The sequence below is a fragment of the Leptodactylus fuscus genome, chromosome 6 (genome assembly GCF_031893055.1).
Source record: "Leptodactylus fuscus isolate aLepFus1 chromosome 6, aLepFus1.hap2, whole genome shotgun sequence".
NCBI classification, from domain to species: domain Eukaryota; kingdom Metazoa; phylum Chordata; class Amphibia; order Anura; family Leptodactylidae; genus Leptodactylus; species Leptodactylus fuscus.
Genome location: NC_134270.1, coordinates 45781972 through 45804844, shown reverse-complemented (window position 1 = coordinate 45804844; position 22873 = coordinate 45781972). Strand labels below are relative to the sequence as shown.

Genomic DNA, 22873 nt, shown 5'->3' with positions numbered 1-22873 from the left:
TGCTTCTATTCTTAGGGAATGTCTATTTACATACACTCATTCATACATGTGCACTAGATATAAAATACAGAGTGTTCAAAGTTCTTTGGAAATGCTGAATCCAGAGAAAACAGAGCAGTCACGGGGCATTGTAGGGGACATTGTGATGAGCACATCATACCTTAGATAGTCCAATAGATGCACCATGTCTTGAATAAGTAATTTTTAAACATATACAAATGAAGCTCCAGTGAAATGAGGCACGCCAAAGTCTGCAAGGGCTCTGTATTCAGAATTGAAGAGCTGACTCTCAGAGGCATCTACAGCACTGTATAAAGGTATGATGGTGCTCAGTGTAATGTCCCCTACAATGCATCATGGCTGGTTGAAGCAGAGTTTCCTGGTGACAGATTCCCTTTAAAAGGGGACCTTTCATGTTCTCTGGCACTGGTGGTATTAGAAAGCCAATGGGGCGCTGAATACTGTGCACTCTCAGCATTCCAGGTATGCGACCTGATGCTAGAGATACCGGTGCCAGAATTTTCAGCACCAATATCCCTTCACTGTCAGAAGGGCGGGCTTTACAGCTCTGTGTTGCGATGACGAGGAGCTGTAAGGCCTGCTCTTCTGACAGTGGGGAGATATTGATGCCAAAATTAATGGCACCAATATCTCCAGCATTGGGGCACATGCAAGGAAAGCCAACAATACGCTAAATTCAGCAGACTGTCAGCTTTCTACTGCACATCTATGAGGACGTGAAAGGTCCTCTTTAAAAATAAGAAGGAGAAATTGTACATACTAGAACGTTTGGACAAGTCTACATAGCTGATAGCATTGTAATTCATTCAAATATCAGCAAACTATACGTGTTACTTCCTTACCTGTGATGTAACTCTATCTGTAAGGAGCCAGGGTTGCTGTAGCTTTTAGATGGTTGTAAGATGCAGTTAAAGACATTCGGCTTTTGGGTGGTGGGTGGCTTCTGCCCTGTGTAGCGGGTGTCAAAGGCCATCATAGAGTGGGAAACCAGGTTAATGGATTTAGTCTGATTTGAAAAGCTCTCAAAAAGAAGCTTTGATTTTTTAAAGTCAAACCTAAAATTAAAGAAAATAAATTAGAAATAACAAAACGCACCAATGACATCAACCATTGCTCTAACATATTCTGAACAGTGTAGGCCAGGAATGAAAAAACATGGCTGGTTTCTTACATAAACAGTACCTCGCCTGTGTACAGGTTGTGTGTGGAGTTACAACTGACCCCAATCTACTTTATTGGAGCGGAGTTGCAATACCACTCACAACCTATGGACAAGCGTGGTGCGGTGTATGGAAGAAAGTAGATGTTTTTGTTTAATTCTAGACAACTATTTTAGAAATTAAAGAGGACCTTTCACCACTTTTGGGCACATGCAGTGTTATATACTGCTGGAAAGCTGACAGTGCGCTGAATTCAGCGCACTGTCGGCTTTCCCGATCTGTGCCCGGTGTGAAGAGCTTACGGTGCCGGTACCGTAGTGCTCTATGGTCAGAAGGGCGTTTCTGACAGTTAGCCAGGAACGTCCTTCTGCCTCGCGGCGCCAAATGCGCTGTGCTGTGGAGCGGGGAGGAACTGCGCTGCGCAAATGCGCTGTGAGCAGAGGGAGGGGGCGTTCCTCCCCGCTCCACAGCACAGCACGATTGGCGCCGCGAGGCAGAAGGACGTTCCTGGCTAACTGTCAGAAACGCCCTTCTGACCATAGAGCACTACGGTACCGGCACCGTAAGCTCTTCACACTGGGCACAGATCGGGAAAGCCGACAGTGCGCTGAATTCAGCGCACTGTCAGCTTTCCAGCAGTATATAACACTGCATGTGCCCAAAAGTGGTGAAAGGTCCTCTTTAATGGGGATTTCTAATATACTTTGCGTTGAAATTTTCAAGCTCCATTTGCTGCTGCTCCATCCAACTATATGGGAATTACAGTAACAGCCTATGTACATGAGACATCACCATTTCATAAAGTTGAGCTGGTGGGAGGCAGAGGTCTATTGATCAGTGATTGGAGTCCCACTAATCTAAAATTTATGTTAATCACCTATCCAACAGAAAGGTGATCATTTTTTACTGCTGAACAATCCCTTTAAATGCAGACATTTTCTTTCCTTACCGAGCCAGAGAATGGCTTACTCCATCTTTTCCTATGTCTTCAAGAAGTTCAAGGCTGACATTAACCATATCAATAAGAAATGAAACACCAGTGTAAACCTCCCCGCTCAGGACAGTCTGTAGTTAAGAAAAAAAAAAAAAAATAAAATAAATAAATTATATATATATATATATATATATATATATATATATATATGAATCAAATGTAAAGATTTCATCTAAAATAGAATTTATGCAAATGTATACAAAACCCCCAATAACAAGCACTGCATTGTAGTTTGCAGGGAAATAGTGGTGGGAAATGTGCGCAGAAGATCTGCTGTGAGTCTTCAAGCATTTTATATTGATCGTCTATTCATAAACATTGTCCTCTAAATCAGATATTTGGGGATCTGAGACCCAGAGCCCCCACCAATCAGCTGAAGCAGTTGTGTCATGTGCATGTAGCCTTATAGCAAGGTGTCCCACAGATAACAGATGATCACTGGCAACTCCAGCATCAGGACACGTTGTGATCGTATTATTGATAGGGGATAATTGTCACATTGCTGGGGGTCCAATTGCTGGGTATAGCAGAATGGGGAACCAAAAGGACCCATGCATCCTACTTGTGAATGACTGCAATCTTTGGCAGCCCCGCAGCAGGGAATGGAGCCCACTCCCACAAGTGCAAAAGGGAGGGGGGGGGGGGGAGACTTTCAGTCCTCTATTGCACTCATTGCTGGGGGACCCAGCAATTGAACCCCCCCCCCCCCCCGCAATGCGGCACTTATCATTACCCTGTGGACAGGAGATAAGTGTCTGTAATGGTACAACCCCTTTAAAGGACCGTTCTAACAATCCCTTTAAACACAGCCTTACTCTTATTTCTTTCCGTCTGCTTTCTGTGAGGCTCCCGCAGTGGGGTCCTGAGCAGTCGCGTCTGTGACAATGAAATCTAGATAGCTTATGCCATCCATCGATAATATTACCAAGCCCATTTAAACTTAGACCTAAGATATTATACAATTTCCAAATATTTCCTTGGCACCTCTGTTAAAGATGGGCAATGGCAACATGGTCTACTCCCAATAATTTTTACAGGCTGGGCAGCAAATTATCCATGTTGCCCAAGTCTTACATGACAGGAGTAAGGTATAGTTTTATACAACTATAAAACACATTACACACAACTTCTTACATGAATCCTCGGATCCTGCAGGTCATATGGCCGCATAAAATCTTCAACAGGTTCTCCTAAATTATTCTCCAGCAATCCTTTGATTAATTTATATTTACCAAGATCAAGCGAGCAGTGTACAGAGGACAGACTGCCATGGATTGACATGTCAGGAACAGAGTGGCTGATTTCTCTGGAAAATAAAATTAGAAGCAGAAAGCCCATAGGTTTCATTCTCATTTTTTAATGATCTAACTATATCTGTAACACATTTCCAATTCCAGACTTACTTATCCAAGTTCCTCTCTAGCTGTAGCTTCAGTCGGCATCGTTCTGTTAGAAGGCTCCCTCCCATCTGTCTGACCACGTAAGAGGGAAACAAAAGGTCTGTCCGTAATTTTTCCTGACCGTCAGCAATATTTCTAGGGTGCCTCTCTGCAGCAAAGATGTCCATGTCCTGAAGGTCAACCACAATGCAGTCCAACAAGCAGACGTGCTCATCTATGTGGGGGGAAAAAATAAGAAAAATCTTCCAATCAGGTACACAAGTGAGAAACACTTATCTATCCACTTGAGAAAATACTGAAGTCAGATAAGTGGGGTCTCATCGCTGCAGAAGAAGACAATAGACCTCTTTTGGTCAGGGTACTTATTTGGTACTTACTTATATAGAATATAGAATAAAATATAAAGTTATCACCCTCATCCACAAGGCTCTCCATAATGCCGCACCTCCCTACATTTCCTCCCTCATCTCTGTCTACCGCCCAACCCGTGCTCTCCGCTCACTCAATGACCTAACACTTACATCCTCTATTATCAGAACCTCCCACGCTTGTATACAAGACTTCTCCCGAGCTGCACCACTTCTCTGGAATGCTCTACCCCGGACAATAAGATTAACTCCCAACTTCTACAGTTTCAAACGCAAACTAAAGACGCATCTTTTCAGACAAGCCTATCACAATGTCTAACGTAAACCCTTAACCCTCCTCTGTCCCCGTTCCCACATTACCCCACATGATATGATGTCATCTCAGGCTAACTTTATAGGTCCAAGCTCCATCCACATGTTACAGGACACGACTGGTGACGGCTCATAAAGTTTTATGTTTGTGTAATGACAGTCACCTCTATTACAGAAGTGTCTGACCCCTGTATAAGTAATGCCGCCCCTGCTACCTCTTGTGTCACCCCCTCTACCTCATAGATTGTAAGCTCTTGCGAGCAGGGCCCTCAGTCCCATTGTGTGAAATGATTCTCTTTGTAATGTATCTGTCTGTATTTTAACCCTACAAATTGTACAGCGCTGCGGAATATGTTGGCGCTATATAAATAAAATGTATTATTATTATTATTATTGGTGACCCATTATCTTTTAAACCAGTTTTTATATTAGCTTAGTCCATTTATATATGCCCTATCAGGGAAACAATGTCACTGGGGGCAGGGAGAGAGGGATGTCCCTCTAGGGACCCTATTTAATCCAAAGCTTACAGCTGGAGGACTCAGTGTCAACAACTAATGCACTGTCACCAAATGAAATCAAAAAGCTTCATGCAATACCATATTTATCCTGCAGTGGCCGCCACATGAAAAACAGCTGTACAGCTGCCCAAAACTTGCTGATCAGCTGGGGGTTTTAAGCTGCTGGGTTCACAGCGATCAGCTGATTGCCAGATGGTCTTGCAAAGGGGCTTGTCCAAATGGGAAAGGATTGGCTGCTGTCTCAGTACTTACCTGGATTACCTGGATCAGGACAGTCAGGTGCACTAGATATTTTTGTTTCCTTCTTGGCCTTTGAGGTTGACGCCATAACCAGACCTTCCACAGAATCACAGTCCACACTTGTTCTGTGGTCACTTCTTTTAGAATGGAGTTTGTGCTCTGGAGTAACAATGGGCGATGAAGATTTACCCAGGCTCTATTAAAAGAGAAACATACAGTTACTGACTAACATTCTTGTCTAGCTGATACCTCAAGTATTCCCAACCATCAGGTTATCGTTTCTCAATATTCAATATTATATTTCTAATTGATCTAATACTACTCTTGAAGGGATTATCCAGGATTAGAAAAAAAATATCTGCTTTCAGCTTCACAACTATCCACGGGTAGTATACTGTATTATACCTACATTCATTTCAGTTGAGATATAATACAAGAATTAACCATGGATCAGTGTAATGCTATATTGGGAAGAAAGTAGACAAGTTTTTCTAACCATGGATAACCTGCTTAATGAAATTAGTTCAAGGTGATTTCACACAAAAAAAATTCCTAACACATTTAAATGAAAAAAGGAGACATTTTGCAATAGGTCCTAATGACACTTTTTCTATCATTTGGGGTCCATAGCTCTATACAGATCTATGTATCTCCATAGGAACAGACAACAAACAAACCCCGGGTAGTCTGACGCTGCTGTCATAATTCTTTCCATCTGTTCCCAACATACATTGAACACATCACCAAAACTTAAAGGATTGGGGAGAAAGTATGACGGCAGGATCAGGCAACCACTGAACAAACCATCAAAAGCATGCAGTATGGCCACCAAAAACCCATGCATAGCACAGAACTGGAATATCAGAGGCAGAGAAGTAGGAGCTCTAGACCTAAAGGACAAAAAAACCCAAAAAACGGAAAAATCTGAGATGAGGTGTCATCTACACAAAGTAGAGCCTCTCAAACTGATCTGATTCTGGAAGATGTAACAGCTGGTGGATGACATGGTAAAGACCATTGGTGTACAGGATTCAATTGGAATCGCAAACTAACCTCCTAAGAGAGGTCCCATGTAAACAGGCCAATCCAGACTGGACTATGTGGTCCGTATAGTGGCCAGATTTCCCAGCCCGAACCTAGGCAGAGAATGGGACTCCTTGCATCGTAGTGTTCTGTCACGTGGAGTCTCTGCTTCCTTGTAGCTCTATATACAGCATGGGATAGTGAAGCTGCAAAGAGGCAGAAACTCCTAGGATTACAAATCACTATGATGCAAGCAGTCTCCATTCTTCAGATTGGGTTCAAAGCAGGAAATATGGCGGATACACGGACCAGATTTTCTGTTCCAAACTGCACTGTGTGTACCAGGCAAACAGCACAAGGTACGTGTCATTTATCACGAGTCTTCATAAACGTGCCTCAGTGTATGGAGCTGGAAGTGCACGGCGCCATACACTGTGTAATGGCCAAGCTGGGTTACTGCAGGCCAGCTCGGCCTCTACATAGCGTACCCTACATTCCTACATCCTGGCTGCTAATATCAGCACAATGGAATAGGTCAATATTAAAATACCAGAAAATCCATTTGGGCTGAGGACACACATTGTGGAAAAAAAAGCTGAAAATCTGCAACAAAGAATGAAGCTTTTCTCCAATGTGTGGACTTTTTTAAATCAAGGATTACAATAGTGACAGCCTATGCTTAGTATTGGCTTTCTGACCTCTCTCAGCACCCCAATAGTTCTGGGGAGTGCCTTGGTCTCTTTATTATTTACATTGGTCCAAACTGCACAACGCCATGTTTTCTTGCCTTGCACCTTCGTTCCATTCAAGTTAATGGGACCATGTCGCAATAGCCAGCGCAGCTGCTACTAAGTGTACACTGGTGTATAGAGGGCTGTAAACAATGAGGAAGATATAGGCTTTGCCTGAGAATCATGCCCCCTTGAATCATATGATTGGTTGGGGTGCCAATAGTCAGATCCCCACCAACTGGATATCAAAGCCATATACCAAGGATAAGCCATTACATATTATGATATGGGAATCCCCTTTAATGTTTGATCTTTACTTTACCCCTATCCATTCCCCATGGTTTACACTGCACATCTGAAATAAGAGAAGCAGAACGTCAGCCCTCACCGGCCGAGAAAAGCTTTGGATAAGATATGCATCACATAAACCAACCAGAGAAAGTTTTGGCACACGCTATAGAAAAATAATAGCAATAATAGTGGAAAACCGCAGCGCACACTTATGGGAATTCTTGGATTATGTTCTGCAATATGTACATGTAGATTTGTGCTCTTTATTAGGTCAAAGTACATAAGTGTGTTGACTCGTGTGCTGCTACATCTGATGCCGGCCGTAGATGCCCAGGCTCTAGGTGGCGCTTACCTACTATTAATTTACTTCATCGTTGGCTGTTTTATTTAGCTTTTACCTTGTCATGCATCTAAGGTAGTCTGCAATACACCTTACCTATCTATAGCGCTTTATCATCAAAGAATGGTGGAATTATGGGCCAATGTCATAGGTAAGGGGGCATTCACACGGAGTAACGCCGGGCGTGTATCACAGCCGTACACGCCGGCGTTACGGCAGACTGCCAAACACTTCCCATTCACTTCAATGGGAGCGCTCATAAACGCCGCTGTTACGAGCGCTCCCATTGAAGTGAATGGGAAGTGTTCGGCAGTCTGCCGTAACGCAGGCGTATACAGCTGTGATACACGCCCGGCGTTACTCCGTGTGAATGCCCCCTAACATTGTACATTTGGTTCATTGACACAATGTGAACACTTAGTTTAGTGAATAATCCAGCAGAATTCCATAAGGTTTAGAAAGGCACTCAAAAACCCTTGAAGTAAATGCTATACCTTTAATAACACAGGATCCTTGTAGGAAGACCCATGTAAAATTACGTCCTTCAGAACAAATAGAAATTACAAAAAAATCTTACTCCTGAAGGAGACATAATAACTAGAAGATCTGTGCTGACATAACAATTACAGCTCAGACAGTGAAGACAACATGAAAATAGCCTGTATAATTTATTATGGAGTATATATAGGAAGATCCTTAGTAAGCGTACACAGCAAATTCAAAGAGCAGGCCCGCTGACTTCATTTGGTACCATGTAATGCTTCATTTACCCTGTGGTGGCGCTGCAGAGGAATTGGAAATATGAAGCCAGGTGCTCTGTATACTTGGTACCTTGGTGATTTTAAGATTTTAGCAGATGCAGCTCATTGTAAACTAATAAAAGACCTAATCGTTTAGTTATAATTGGTTACCAACAGGAAATTCCTTAGCATATGTGTAACTAAAGGGGTACTCCTGTCATGAGAACAGGACGGACCTCTGTCTCCCTAGTGCAATAAGTGGCGAGGTGGCCATGTACGTCTGGCTCTCTGCATTCGCTATGGAAGTTATGAGAATAGCTGAGCTCCCCTGCAAGCCTATTTTAAGAACTTCCATAGATATAAATGGAGAGAACCATGCATGGCCACCTCTCTACTGGCTGCAGCCACAAGATGGGCACAGGACCCCTTTGTTTTTGTAATGGACATGGGTCCTGTGAATGTGCCCTAAATGTCCCACATGGGGAATTCTGGCCTCTCTCAGTAATAATCTGAATCCTTAAAGGGGTTGTCCCATCACAAGGATCCTATCTATACTGCTTGTTAATGTGGATTTAAGACTTTTCCTAAATACACTGCTTCAGCAAACTGCTTTATTTGTCCACTATCTTAATTTATTCACTTCATTGTTGACACTGCGTTTTTATGGCCCTTGGGATTATCTGCTCAAATGTCAAGTGATGTAGCTGCCTGCTCTCAGGGGGAGGGAGGAGGGGCTAAGTGCACGGGAGCGAGCCTGTGTCTGTAGCTGTTCCTGTGTCTGCACCACACATGTGACCTAGCTTCCTGCTCTCAGATAAAGGAAGGGGGAAATGAGTGCTGCTTTCTTATATAAAACAGTCTAAATCCTAGTGGGACCTGGTCCCTTAGCCCACTAGGATTTAGCTGACTCTATGTAGAACAAGCTAAATCCAAGTGTTATAGGACCTTTGATGACATCACAGGCCCTTCAGTTGTCCCATAGGATCACGCTATGTGTTGGGTGGAGCTACACGCTAATTTGTGGGCGGAGCTAAACTGGAGGTAGTCGGACAGTATGGCTTTGCATATGAAACCCCGCCCACCAATTGACGTCGAAAACCAGGAAGAAAGAAGTCTTTGCAGCAGCGAAGACTGGTGAGTAAGGGACATGGGAATATTCCTTTAATACAAGCCTGCAAAACTTGCAGATGGGGTGGCAGAGTAGAGCAGTATACCTATGAGGCATCTAGGCCAACTTGGAGAACTATGCTGTTAAAGGGTTTACCCATCTCATAAAATGATAGCATATGCCAGCATCCATTATCACCATATGATCAGTGGGGATCCATAAACTAGTTTACTGCTGCATCCCATGCTCAGCTGCGCTTCCGGCCTTCGAGCTGTGCATGAAGCTGTAGCCCTCTCAGAATTGGGCCATGCAACAACTTCATCCAAAGGTGGTTAGGAGCTGCAATGGAAAAGGATCCTGTGGGCGCAAATGACTGGAAGACAAAGAATGTGCTTCTAATTCAAGTAAGTTACTGTAAGTACTAGGAGACAATGGATCATAACTAAAGGAAATTCAGTACAAGCAAATGGTAAATTATATTCATGTCTGGGGATAAAGGTCGCGCTCCAAGACTAAGGAGGCCATTTTCTAAAGTCTACTCTTTCTGTATGTCCTGGAATGGAGTGAGGTGGTCACTCAGGACCTCCACAATGATCCAGAGCAGCTCCGGCCTTTTCAGAGACCGTCTGTATATCTATTACATGAACAACTATTCATCTGAATGGCTGGCCTGTATGGCAAGCTAAAACTTCCCAATACCATCACAGCTTATGGAGAAGCTATATTTATGTAAGGGTTTATCTTCAAGACATAACCCTTTCAATGCTTCACCGCACCCAGTCTATATACTGGAAAATCTACTCATGGTGCATATACTATTACAGGTACATCTGATGGACATACAGGTTATAGAATAGGTTTAACTTTCAATACCTTATCTTTTAAACAGAATGTCCCTGCGGCTCCCGAGAACAGAAAGCGATTCTTCACTTTGAGTTTCCCAAGGTTGGCAACAATTAAGTTATTAGATCGTGAGCTCTCAGGTATGAGCAACACAGGGGCTCCAGCCTCAATGTCCAGCAAGATCCGAGAGGCCCTCTGCGCCTGGTCTCTTACCTTAATAAACACAAGAAGAGATTGAGATGCAGGATATTCTCCCTTTATACACTGCAGGACAATTCAGATTTTCTCTACTTACAGTTTGGCCTTGAATAGCCGCTCTCTGCCGGCCGAGGACATCTTGTAATTGTGTAAAGTGCTGAATAAAGGAAACGACTTCAGATTGGAAGCGCTGAGTGTGTACGTACTGCACAGAGGCCATCCTCAGGCTCACACGCATGTCATACTCTCGCTTCAGTTTGGGATCAGGAGGGCCATATCTGCAGAAAAAAAACATTCAATGTTGCTTATACTAAAAATGAAAAGTTTAAATAGCACAATATAATACCATATACACACAAGTAACAAAAATCATACTTGAAAATGTGGAAGATCAGAGCCTCATCTCCACTAGTGGTGAAGCGCTCGGTATACAACTCGCCGTGTACAGTCAGGTCACTCAGCGACAGGCTGCCAATGCTTCCCTGCAAGGCTAAGTCTCCCTCTAAGTGAAGGAAAGGAAAATGAAGAACATTAAGACGAAAACACACAAATCAATGAAAATGTTAAAAAATTAAACATGACTCCACTAAGTGGTAGATTGGTTCACACTAGCACTCAGGGGTTTTACCCCCAACTCCCCTTATATAGGTGGAGAGAAAATTCCTACAAACAGGATTTTTCTCTCCTCCGATTTCAGTATAAAATTGGCAGAAACCGGGTCTATGGGTGCGCTGGTTTCCTGCAGGTAACCGCTTTTTAAGCAGATAGTTATCATTTTTTGGGGGCCCCTAGCGGACCTGAAGAATGGTGTAATATATAGCAAGCAGTCCTGTCTCTTTAAGAGCAGGGACTCATGGGAACAGGAACTAGGAATGAGATGGGGATTGCTTGCTAGGAAGAAGTTGCAGATCTATGTGTGGAGATGCAAATAAACAAAGTTGCTGTTGGATTTCATCCCTGACTCCTCATACTTCTTGAAGTCATTACAAATGGAAACTCGAATGGTAGTGTGAAACTAGCGTAAGCAAAGCAAAGGCATATCCAGACTTTAGAAACCTGTTTTTTGTTTCAACACTTCTAAAATATAAAATGAAGCGATTTTGCAAAGAATCTTAGGCCTGGTTCACATCTGCGTTCGGGTCATACCGTTCTCCTCTCCGCATGAAATATGTGGAGAGAAAAGTCCCGCAAGCAGCACTTTTCTCTTCGTATTTTTCGTGCGGAAACAGAGAGGAAACCACACGGACCCCATTATAGTCTATGGGGTCCGCGTTTTTTTTTTATATTATGAGGATATGTTTCCGTTCTGGGGTGTCCCCAAGTGAACTCCCCGAATGAAAACCCGAATGCAGATCTGAACCGGGCCTTAGTTATACACATTACAGTCTTGTGTACATGGCTTCTATGCAAAACTCTGCATCTCCTGATGCTGCGATCATGGTATACTCTATATGCACTGAGATCCTGCCAACCCACTGTAGGCACATGAACAAGTGAAAGGAGAACAAATGGAAGAGAGCGATTTAATGAGGAGTTGTCTGTTATTCCTTCTGAAAACATACAGCGAAACTCATAACTGGCTGCAACCATTCCCATTGGAAACTGTGACATTATTTTTTGTGATAATATTTTTTGTCATACATTTCCAAGGTGATTAATAAAGGAGCAATGTAAAATTCTTTCCAAAGATGCTCCAAAATTCATGGCAAAAATACAAGTATTTAGTAAAACAGATACATCAGGAGAGCTGACACTCCTATCTAATCCACACTCACCGATATTTTCAAGGTGGACAGTAAGCTTGGATACACTCGCTTTAGCCAGTTCACTAGATGTCTTCTTTAGAACCAATGAAAGCGAATGAACCTACAAAGATAAAAAAAATGACATTTACGTAGAACACAATCACTTAGTGTAACCGTGCACAATAGATGTGGGACAAAAGAAGCGTTGGAGGTGCAACATGTTAACATGCAAATAATTCAGTTTTTGAGAAGCCTGCATATATATGGAGGAGAATGGGGGAAAGATAACTATAGGGTGAATGCCAGTGTGTGTAAGCCAGTCTATGAAGTTTTGTATCTCATCCCTTCTCATACCTTGAGATCCAGCTTTGTGTTTGTATGTTCTTGGACAGCAGTATCGCTGGTTGTGCTTGTCTCTGATCTCACCGACTGTCTAAGATCTGTAGGTTCAGGCTTCAAAGCGTGGTTATCAGCTGTTGATCCAATTCCAAAAAAGTCTAAAATCACTACCCATGTTTGCAGCGTGACCAACACGTCCAAACAGTTAAAATCCACATTGACGCTCCGATTGATGCGTTTATACTTCGAAGAAAACTCTGAATGCTTTCTATCCACCAGGAAGACGCTTATATGTACCAAGGACTCATCGAAACCGTCCTTTGTATAAGATGTCTTTGATCTCTCAGCTGTAGGAGAAGGTGGTGGAGTCAGTGGGTATTCAGAATCTATTTCTTCACTTGGTTTCTTGCGAGAAGGACATGTTGGTCTTTGGTATAACTGAAAGACATTTGGAGCCTCTTCCATATGAGATGGTAAGGACCTTGGCATGTCTGGATATTCCACATGTGACACTAATGGACATGACTGTGACAGATACTCTTTATGGGCCAAGCTTGAAGGTTTAGGAGCTCCTCTTGAGACCATGAGGTTCTTGTACTTTGAATCTGGGTTCTTTTCAAGCAGGTCTTCCATGAGGAGTGAGCGCAATGCAATCTGGATAGCTAATGTGTGCGGGTGATCCTTATTAAACTCAATGTCAAAATCTTGAAACTTCAAACTTACTAAGCCTTGAGCACCAAGAGTAAGATCCCCGCTGAGCTGAATCTGCAATTCGGAGATACGAAAATTTGCTTGAACCTGAGTAAATGGCGTCTTCTCGTGAATAGAAACAGATTTGCTGGACATTGACCTAAAGCTGTTACTGTCAAACAAATGTCTCTCTCTTTGGTCGCTGAAGACATCGGTACCTTTGCTGACAACTTTTTCTGGCGTCACCGGGCTGGATGGAGTGGCAGAGCTTTGAGGAAGTTTGTTGACATCTTCACTGTATACCAGGTTATCTAGAGTCTGCAGAACCTGCTCATACACATGTTTTGCTAGAACCACCTGAGGAGGAAAGCACAAGGTTAAGAAACTTCGCAAATGTATGGAATAGCTGAAGAGGCTCTGATACGTGCAGAAGTACCACCCCCTTCCTTTACATTGGCAATTGGGTTTTGGCACCCACCAATAACACAACGATTTTTCAGATTAGACCCGTGATGGCGAACCTATGGCACGGGTACCAGAGGTGGCACTCAGAGCCCTCTCTGTGGAACAGATTATACTGTGTTGGGGCTTCTGTGGAGCATATTGTACTGTGTTGGGTCCATTGTGGAGCAGATTGGACTGTGTGGGGACCACTGTGGAGCAGATTGTACTGTGTCGGGGCCCTTTCACTATTTATATCACACAGTATCTGTTTTATAGCAGACGTGATATTATTATAGGTCATAATAACATTGCACGTTCACTAGAAAACAGATCTGTGCGATGTAAAAAGTGAATATTAATTGTTCAACTTATACCAAATGCAGTACAAAGTTGATTGTATCATTAAAATCTCTGTAAAGCCCCATTCACATGACCATATTTTGCGGGTCCGTAACAGCCCACAATTGTAGATCCGCTCAGTATTAAGGAAAATTGCCATGCTGGCACTTTGTGATAAATTAGTGGGTTTTGGGTTGCAGTTTGGGCACTCGGTCTCTAAAAGATTCACCATCACTGGATTAGACCATCAAATGTTTATTCATAATTCTGGCCAATTAGAATACGGGTAGTGCTAAATGATGATTTTTTTTTAAAGGTTCTGTCTAAATTCTTTCAACTGTTACTTAGCAACAGGAGGTTGAGAGAACTGGTGACTACCCAGGATCCATGTGATCGGTTATTAGTTACCCACTATATTATACAGAAGATACATCACATTAATATCACTTCTTCCACCAGGATTCTACAAGGAAAATGGCTTGCGGCCACATTAAAGGGCAGAAGTTTACAAAGTATGTATTTTTTCATATGCAGAAGACTTTGACTCCTTGCCAAAGTTTTATTATAATAAAATCTACTTACCTGAACGTAATTGACAAAATTTCCCTCAATCTTCAGAATGCTTCCCACCTCTAAGGAATCTTCCAGGTAGGAAAAGGTCAGTTCACAGTCACGCTCTATATTGAACTTTTCCATCTTAAACTGTATGGTAGTGTTGTGTAGTATATGGAAAGCTGAAGAGGAAACCAAAATTTATCAATGAGCCGGTTTAGGAAGATTAAAGCCACATTGTACAAGTATTACACAGGGTCCACTCAATGTCCCACTCATCACACATCTGCAGGATATATAGAGACATCTATATGAGTGGCAGTTTCCTTATCTCAGCATTTCAAGGCTGATATCGGAATAATCATCAATCTGTGGCAGCAAGGGGTAGCCGAGAGCACAGAAACATTAATGTTTCTAGAATTCCCATTCACTTCTATTGAACGAAACAAAACAGCAAAGAAAAGCCCACCCAGCTATTTCCACACCCCCACCTGCCACTGACATATGGGCTTTCAGATCTCAGGGCAGGTTCACATCTGTGCCCCATCTCCGCTTTAGTCAATTTGGTGGGTTCCCGTCTTTTGCCCCGAGAAACTGGACAGAGGACGTAACCCTGGTGGTCAGTTTTCAAACCCATTCCTGCATATCCGACTTTGTGTCCGGTTAAAAAAAACGGTTTCGCCGTGGACAGGCAGAAGACGCACATGGGCGGTCACTTTGCAAACCCATTCAAGTGAATGAAAACTGACCGCCAGGTTTCCGTCCCCTGTCCAGTTTCTCAGGGTAGAAGATGGAAACCCGTCAGGGATTGGCTAAAGCAGAGATCGGACGCAGATGTGAACCCGCCCTCAGTCATACAAGGCACTATAGAGTACCCCTATAACTTCCATTCACTTTTATAGAGTTTGGCCACACAAGTACTGTAATAACTCTTATAGTAAACAGGGGCCCAGGATTCATCAGTTTAGACTAGAGATGATGTCATGACTTTCGGCATGTCCTTGTGACTGCTGCGGCCCAATCACAGGCCTAAGAAGTGACCCCCAAGCATATGAGGTTAATAGGACAGCACTGGACACCGAAAGAAAATGCAAAATAGATAAGGAACGGAGAGTATAATGTTGTTTTTTTTTATTTATTTATTTTTACCTCCCCTGTACCTCCACCTAATATCCTCTGGGTGTCTAAAGAGTATAATAATTTGTCGCAATTCAAGTTGCGGCAGCCATTTTAGATTGAAAATTTAAAATTCGTCAATTGTTTGGTTTGGTATACTCAGGTTGAATCCAGTCTGGAACATATCAGTTCACCCATCTCTAGTCAGGATTATTAGATTGGATAGCCTGACGTTGGGATTTTCCAGATTACTGGACCACCAGATATATGAAATATTACTGTATATGTGTATTGGAAATTGTTATTGTTGCTCCTTGGTGGTTCTTCCACTTCAATTTTAGCTTTGCGGAAGGTCCTGGCAATGTCTGATAGTAAGGTCACATTCAGAATCAGTGACTATAAGAGACGCATGCATAGTAACACAGCTTCTGGAAAGTTCTATACATTAAGGAGGGGGCAGCAAGATTATAAATGCCAATGGCAATACCATTAGAATGCACTATTATAAACCTATTAATAAGATATTATATTATGATATATGCAAATCTGTCTCCCAAGATGTCTCCCTGTTTACATCTTGGGAGACAGATTTGCATATTCTTCCCATGTTCCCTTGCAGTGGAGCAACTATGGCTGTATAAGTCTCCACACACCTGAGAAGGTGGTCTCTCCCTAAGGAAAGACGTTATCCCCACAATCTGGTCTTTCAGCCTCTCACCTAAACCAAATCAATTCTCTCTAGGCTGCACTGATGAAGTCCAAAGAGACAGAAACGGTGCCGTCCGTAGCTGAGAAATTGATTTGGTTATAACCTCGCATTATGCAGCAAAGGCTTCTGGGAAGTCGGGCATGATGTTCAGGGTGCTTGCTATAGAGGGCAGAATAACAGAGGCACTGTCTCCCTGTTTACATCTTGGGAGACAGATTTGCATATTCTTCCCATAAGATATTATACATACTAAAGTTAGCTCACCTTGATTCTTTTGCAGCGATTCAAAGAAATCACTACGGGTAAAATGTGGTTCCTCCTGGCTGCTGACACTAGCAGAGCTGGACGTTGGCCGTGAAGACGCTTGCTCTGAGCACTGGAATTCCTTGCGACCACTAAGTACACTGCTATTCAAGGAGTAGAGCTTAATATCTTTGATTTCGACATGTAACCTGTCGCTTCTTGACTGCTCATCATCCGATACAAAATTCTGGATAAATATCTGTCCTAAATGGCCCACCAGAAGTTCATGACTCCCAGGGCTGCGAGGTATCGACACCACTGGAGACTCAATATTAATGTTTAAGATAAGTTTCACAGTGTCCAATTTGACGTTCACAGGACAGATCCCATTATATTCATCCACCTCGCACTGCATAGAGTCCCGATGTTTACGGGGGGTTTCAAATAACGAAACCATCTCACTGTACTCTGCTGTCTTGGTGGCAAGGACGGAAGACACTTTGGAAGCAGCGGTCTTCAGCATGTTCCGGAAATTATCTTCAAGCTCATCCATGGATAAGGTCAGCTCTTTGAGGAACTTGGCGGAGTGGTTATAGTGTAAAGACGCCATTTTAAGGTCAAGGGCAAATTCTTCTTTGGACTGCTCAATAAATGTAAAACTTAAGGCCTCCATTGGAACGTAGTTTGAATCACTTCGGACAAAAAAACTTTCAAAACATTCGGCATCACTTCCTTGATTCTCATAGGCTGCTGTATTACCTATGCTGATCACATATTGGTTTTTAGAAGAATCCTGTGCCAGGTCCATTAGTTGGAGACAACCAAGGGAACCATTGATGGAAAATCGACTTCCTAAAGAGACATTGACTTTCGTTCCACCAATGCTAGCGGTTGCAATTTTCCGCCCACTGCTATTACCATCAGGCATGGTGATTGTCCTGAAGAGGAGAATGTTTAACCTGTTAATGTCAATGGCTACTTGGGTGTTCTGCTCATACGTCGACTGGTAAGACTCCCGTTCACTATAACGTGTCTCAAAGTCAACTTTTAAAGGCTGAGGACTGCCATCATCATTATCTCGGGGGAAAGACTTCTGAAGGAAGGCAATAAGTTCTACCATAGTTTCAGGGTTCAGAATGATGTCTAGATTATTAACCTGCACAGTCATCACTTGCAAGGAGCTGTCCAAGTTCATTGAAGGGCACTCTGAGCTCACAAACTGGTATTCGATCTTGATAAGAGATTCTTGATCTTTCAAGTTGATGTTTTCAAGCGAGTTAAATATATTTTGGTTCATGCATGAATTAGATGGTGAAAAGTCATTGGTATCAGACACTGGAGACTGTGCTCGGCTTTCACGTAGACTTCCGGTTGGGGCATCTAAACACAAATTTTTGTGAGAAGCCATCAGAAGGTCAAAGTCAGATCCATATGTCTGCATGGTGTCCACCATGAGAAGTCCATGGACGGTAAGAGAAACCTCTGCGTCATACGGTCTCTTTACAAAATGTGCATTAGTGCCAAAGACTTTAAGGAGTGAAATATAGCGGCCACAGCTTTCTACACCGAGTTGCATGTAGTTGATTTTAAACTCAGCGAGAAGAAGTTTTGACTCTACAAGGACTTCCCTGGTGTGCTGCTCTAGAGTGACTATGCTCTGGGTCAGGTTCATGACGGAGTCCTGGATTCTTCCATTGTTCTCAGTGTCAATAAATATTTTCTCCTTCCTAAGTAACATATTATCTGCTGTCCTGTTCTCCGAATTGGACAAGCTGGTAAAGCATTTTCTCAAAGCGAATATCTTGTCCTCATTAATATGGATTTTCAGATCCGGCAGGGTACCAGAAAGTACAGCACCAGGGTACTGAGGATCTGAGGTGTAGATGAGTCTGCGCTCAAGTTGTAAATGGACATTGAACTTTTCCACAACATGGGTCGGTCCAACCTCATTGTCTTGAATGTGCTTCCAATTGTCCTTCACATGTCCGACCATGATCTGCAAGTCCTTAAAGGACAGGGTGTATTTTTCATACATTTTGTTGCTCAATAAATAGGCTTCTAACTGCTCTTCACTCAGTTCACTACCACTGCCCATAGATGTTTCTATCCCAGCTTTGATATCCATCTCTGGTGGAGGACTGCTGGTAGGTGTTGCTAAAGGGGTTTTATACTCGTCATCGCTTATATCATTTCTTTCATCAGAAAACTGATCTAAAACTTTTCGTTTGCAGTGGTCTGTAAGACAAAAAGTAGCAATAAGCATTTGTGATATGCCCTGTAGAGTAAGTGCACTCATAGATATGTAAAACGATAATCTGTGAATGCAAGATCTTTATATCCCCACTTCAAAAGACTGCGCGCTTCCCTAAATGGTGGAAATATAGATAAGCATTCCTGAGAATATATGACATTATCAGTGTATCAAGTTTTGGTAGAAATCCCGGTTTTCATCGGTATGTAAATGAGTTCTCTTGAAGCCCTGGAGAAGGTCCCCAGCGCTCAAACAGCACTGGGGGCGTCCCCAATACTGTGAGAGAACTCTCCAGCGCTGCTTCCATCTTCGTTTGGAACGGCCTCTCTTCGTGTCTTCTTTCGGCGCTGGGTTCAAACTGTGCATGCCCGCCAGCCACAAAAAATGGCTGCTTTCACTTACTGTGTAAGCGGCCATTTTCTTGTGGCCGGAGGGCATTCAGCCGGCAGTCAGCCGGAAGAAGAGAGGCCGTTCCAGATGAAGATGAAGGTGGTGCTGGAGATTTCTCTTGCAGCATTGGGGACCCCCCAGTGCTGTTTGAGTGCTGGGGACCGCCCCCAGTGCTGTGAGAGAACTCATTTGCATACTGACAAAAACTGGTTTATATACCAAATGGTGGCCCGGAGAAGACATCTAAACGTAGGAGAAGAATAGCCTTTCTTAAGGCTATTCCTATGTGGTAGACAGAAAAAATACAATTTTAATGATAGGATTCCTTTAACACCTGTTTTATAATGGGATCCGTCCCGTGTTCGTCCTATTAAACAGAAACCGTCGGCTGAAAAAAAAAAATCAGACTTACATCAAGTGACTTTCAACAGTCACTGTGACAGAGTCTACAAATGGAGACACTGATGTAGATGTGAACCCAGTCACAAGCACCAAAAATGATGAATGAATACAATAGAAAATTCACATTAAGAAATAGGTTACATGGAGTTATGTTTAATCGAATCTCAAGTTTATTACCTTGAGAATTGGTCAGTAAGATTCTTCCTAAATCCACCATGACTAGAACTGGATCCTTGCTCAAAAAGTCATCAGGAAAGATGACCTGAGGGGCACAGATATCAAGGCGTAATGTCCAGCGCCTGCTGTTTTCCTGAGGAAGGATAACAATAGTCAAAAACATACAAATAAAAGACTTTTAGAGATCACAGAATCTTGAAATTAAAGCAATATATTTCCTAGTAAAACGATAAATCCTCATCTCTAATCTTTTACCGTAATTTAAGTTACGTCACTACAATATAGAAACACTTACAATAAATTCCCCGACCAGTAGTCGATCAATCGTTTGCCGAATTTCAGCTTTTGTTTGCATTTTTAACTTATTGTATTGTCTTCTGGCAGCTTCAGCCACCCTAAGCTCCAGCTCCGACTGGTACCCAAACCCTGTACGAGAAAAGTAACTTGTGTGTAAAAATAATGGACTGCAAGATCTTAGCAAACAGCTTTATCATTAATAGGGAGACAGAGGGATAGAGAGCAAGAGATAGAAAGAGTGAAGTATAAAACACAAAGAAGCAGAAAGACAGTGAGGGATAGATACAGCAAAAGAGAGGGGCCCAAGTGATAGATAGAAAAAAAGATGAGAGTGTGAATGATGGAGAAATGGAGTGAAAAAACAGACAGAAGGAATGAGACAGAGAGAAAGAGAAAAAGCCATAGTGAGGGATGGAGAGCAAAAGATGGAAAAAGAGAAGCATGGAGAGAGAGAGAAGACGACGATGGATAAAGGAGAAGCCAGAGCCAAAGCCAAATCGCCCAAGATGGAGAGAGTAAAGGATGGAGGATACAGAGATAGTTATGGAGAGTGGAAGATGGAGACAGTAAGGGATAGAGACACCTCCACAGTGATGATATATAGTAAGTATCGTAAAGCCTGAAGGATGGAGACAAGAAAGAAACAAGAAGCCACAGGGAGAGATTCAGAAAACAAGAGTTGGAGAGAGAAAGATGGGCTGGCAAACATTCTATTGTCTACATCCTAGAAACATGGTTGAGATCACACCCCAGCCCTTCTTCATGCCTTAAACCCGGCAGTTCCCTAGGGCTATTGACGTTGCAATTCCTCTACCGGCACTTTGTACCATATCTCTTGGACTTGTCTTGTTATCCTGGGCTTCTGGAGGGAGGTCAGTGCTATAACGGATGCCCTCTTTTTGCAGGGGTCCCCTTAGATCCCCCTTTTGAACCTCCCTCCCAGGCATCTGGGTAGCAGGACCTCCAGACTACTTTTATATCTTTGTACGGCCGCTAAGACCCTCATCGCTAAACATTGGCGAGGTGCAAACCCTCCTTCCGTCACTGAATTTCTAGCCCGGGTCAAGGATGTGCGGTGTCTTGAATCCCTGACTGCCAACCTGAACAACACCCTGGATGCCTTCAAATCCATCTGGTCCTCCTGGGACACATACTGCACTCTGCATGGTCTCTGACTCTAGATTTTTCTTCCCCTTTCCTCCCTCTTGTCTCTGTCTGTCTGTCTCCCCCTCTTACTTCCTCTGACCCTTTGTGTACCTCGCAGTCTACTGTTTGGGGTCTGGGGGTTTTACCTTCTACCCATTTTTTACTGTTTATGGTTGTTATATTGTATACACTGTTGTGGAAAAAGTTTTCAATAAAAATCACAGTTGAAAATAAATAAAATAAAAAAAGAAACATAGTTGAGGGCTAGGTCTGGTCAAGCATTGCGGTACAGTACGACATGCAGATACCTTACCTGAACTATGAACTTTCCCTTGATAGAAGAAGTCAGCCACTTTAGTAATGGCTTGAGGATTATAGATGATATTCAGTGGTCTTGTGCTAACTTCTAGACGTCGCTCAAACACACTATGAGCTGGATTTTTTTCATACAACATTTTAAATACAGGATCTTCTCCAGTGGTGGCTGTGGAAACACCAGGTAAGAAATGAGGACAAATAAGGGAAAATTCTGGTATAATAAACCCCAAGTAACACCCAATGCGCTGAACTAATTTATCTACCTATATTAACCTGACGATTTTTACCAAGTTTATTTTTTTATTCTTAATTTTATAAAATTTTTCAATTTTACAGGAATATTAATTGCTGAAAATATATTGACAATAATAATCTTCACAGCAATAACAGCAGATCGCAGGCTTATATGCTGAAAAGTACAGAAATACTGCTTTGCCCAGCACAATGCCCACGGCGGTGAATTACAGGACTACAGCACATCATGTTTAGAGATGAGCAAGTACTATTTCAAACGGCAGCTTCAAATAGCACGCACCCATAGCAAAGAATGGAGCCGGCTGCGTCCATTCATTCCTATGGGTGCATGCTATTCGAAACTGCTGTTTCGAATAGTACTCGCTCATCTTTAATCATGTTCTATTGTCTGGCCAGTGGTCATGTAACTAGGGTCACATGACTAACTCCATTTGTAATCTTGTTAACCTAGCTCATGTATGTGCTGCACAGGACTAATCTCTGAGCTATGCCATTCAGCTATACAGACAAAGTGCTCGACCATAAGTTATCAGCAATGGCTTAAAGAGGGTTCTCAGATATTAATAACAGGACAGGCCCACAATGATGACCTATCCTAACAGTAGGATAATACCTGTAACCGGGAAACCCGTTTTAGATAATCTGCAAAACAGTGGCGTAACTAGGAATGGCGAGGCCTCGTAGCAAACTTTTGACATGCCCCCCCCCCACTTCCTGACCGACACCGAAGACCTCGATTGACCGACCCCCTGCCGCATTCCTGCGCTATTATGCTCCATAGTGGCCCCGGCACACAATATTATGCCTATAGTGGTCCCTGCACACAGTATTATGCCCCATAGTGGACCCTGCACACAGTATTATGCCCCATTGTGGCCCCTGCACACACTATTATGCCCCATTGTGGCCCCTGCACACACTATTATGCCCCATTGTGGCCCCTGCACACACTATTATGCCCCATTGTGGCCCCTGCACACACTATTATGCCCCATTGTGGCCCCTGCACACACTATTATGCCCCATAATGAACACCCATGAGCAATTATTATACTCAGGAGTCTTTTCAGACCACAGAGTATAATAATCGGAGACCCGGGGGATACATAAATAAAAAACATACCTATCTCCGGCTCCGCTGCAGTCTTCGGTGGTGTCGGCCATCTTTAA

At 42.9% G+C, this 22873-nt stretch overlaps 1 protein-coding gene across 1 annotated transcript in view; it reads right to left on the bottom strand.

Moving 5' to 3' along the window:
• Nucleotides 1-22873, bottom strand: part of VPS13D (vacuolar protein sorting 13 homolog D) — a 177634-nt gene that overhangs the window by 127521 nt on the left and 27240 nt on the right. Inside the window, exons 16-31 of the mRNA XM_075279845.1 lie at nucleotides 21444-21614; nucleotides 19983-20113; nucleotides 19688-19820; nucleotides 16489-18702; nucleotides 14430-14581; nucleotides 12390-13421; nucleotides 12066-12156; nucleotides 10666-10792; nucleotides 10388-10568; nucleotides 10123-10305; nucleotides 7896-7943; nucleotides 5029-5212; nucleotides 3579-3789; nucleotides 3310-3481; nucleotides 2131-2246; nucleotides 864-1076 (exon numbers count right to left, since the gene is read on the bottom strand). Of these exons, the coding sequence (XP_075135946.1) occupies nucleotides 864-1076; nucleotides 2131-2246; nucleotides 3310-3481; nucleotides 3579-3789; nucleotides 5029-5212; nucleotides 7896-7943; nucleotides 10123-10305; nucleotides 10388-10568; nucleotides 10666-10792; nucleotides 12066-12156; nucleotides 12390-13421; nucleotides 14430-14581; nucleotides 16489-18702; nucleotides 19688-19820; nucleotides 19983-20113; nucleotides 21444-21614 (5359 nt within the window). The remainder of the gene's footprint in view (nucleotides 1-863; nucleotides 1077-2130; nucleotides 2247-3309; nucleotides 3482-3578; nucleotides 3790-5028; nucleotides 5213-7895; nucleotides 7944-10122; nucleotides 10306-10387; nucleotides 10569-10665; nucleotides 10793-12065; nucleotides 12157-12389; nucleotides 13422-14429; nucleotides 14582-16488; nucleotides 18703-19687; nucleotides 19821-19982; nucleotides 20114-21443; nucleotides 21615-22873) is intronic.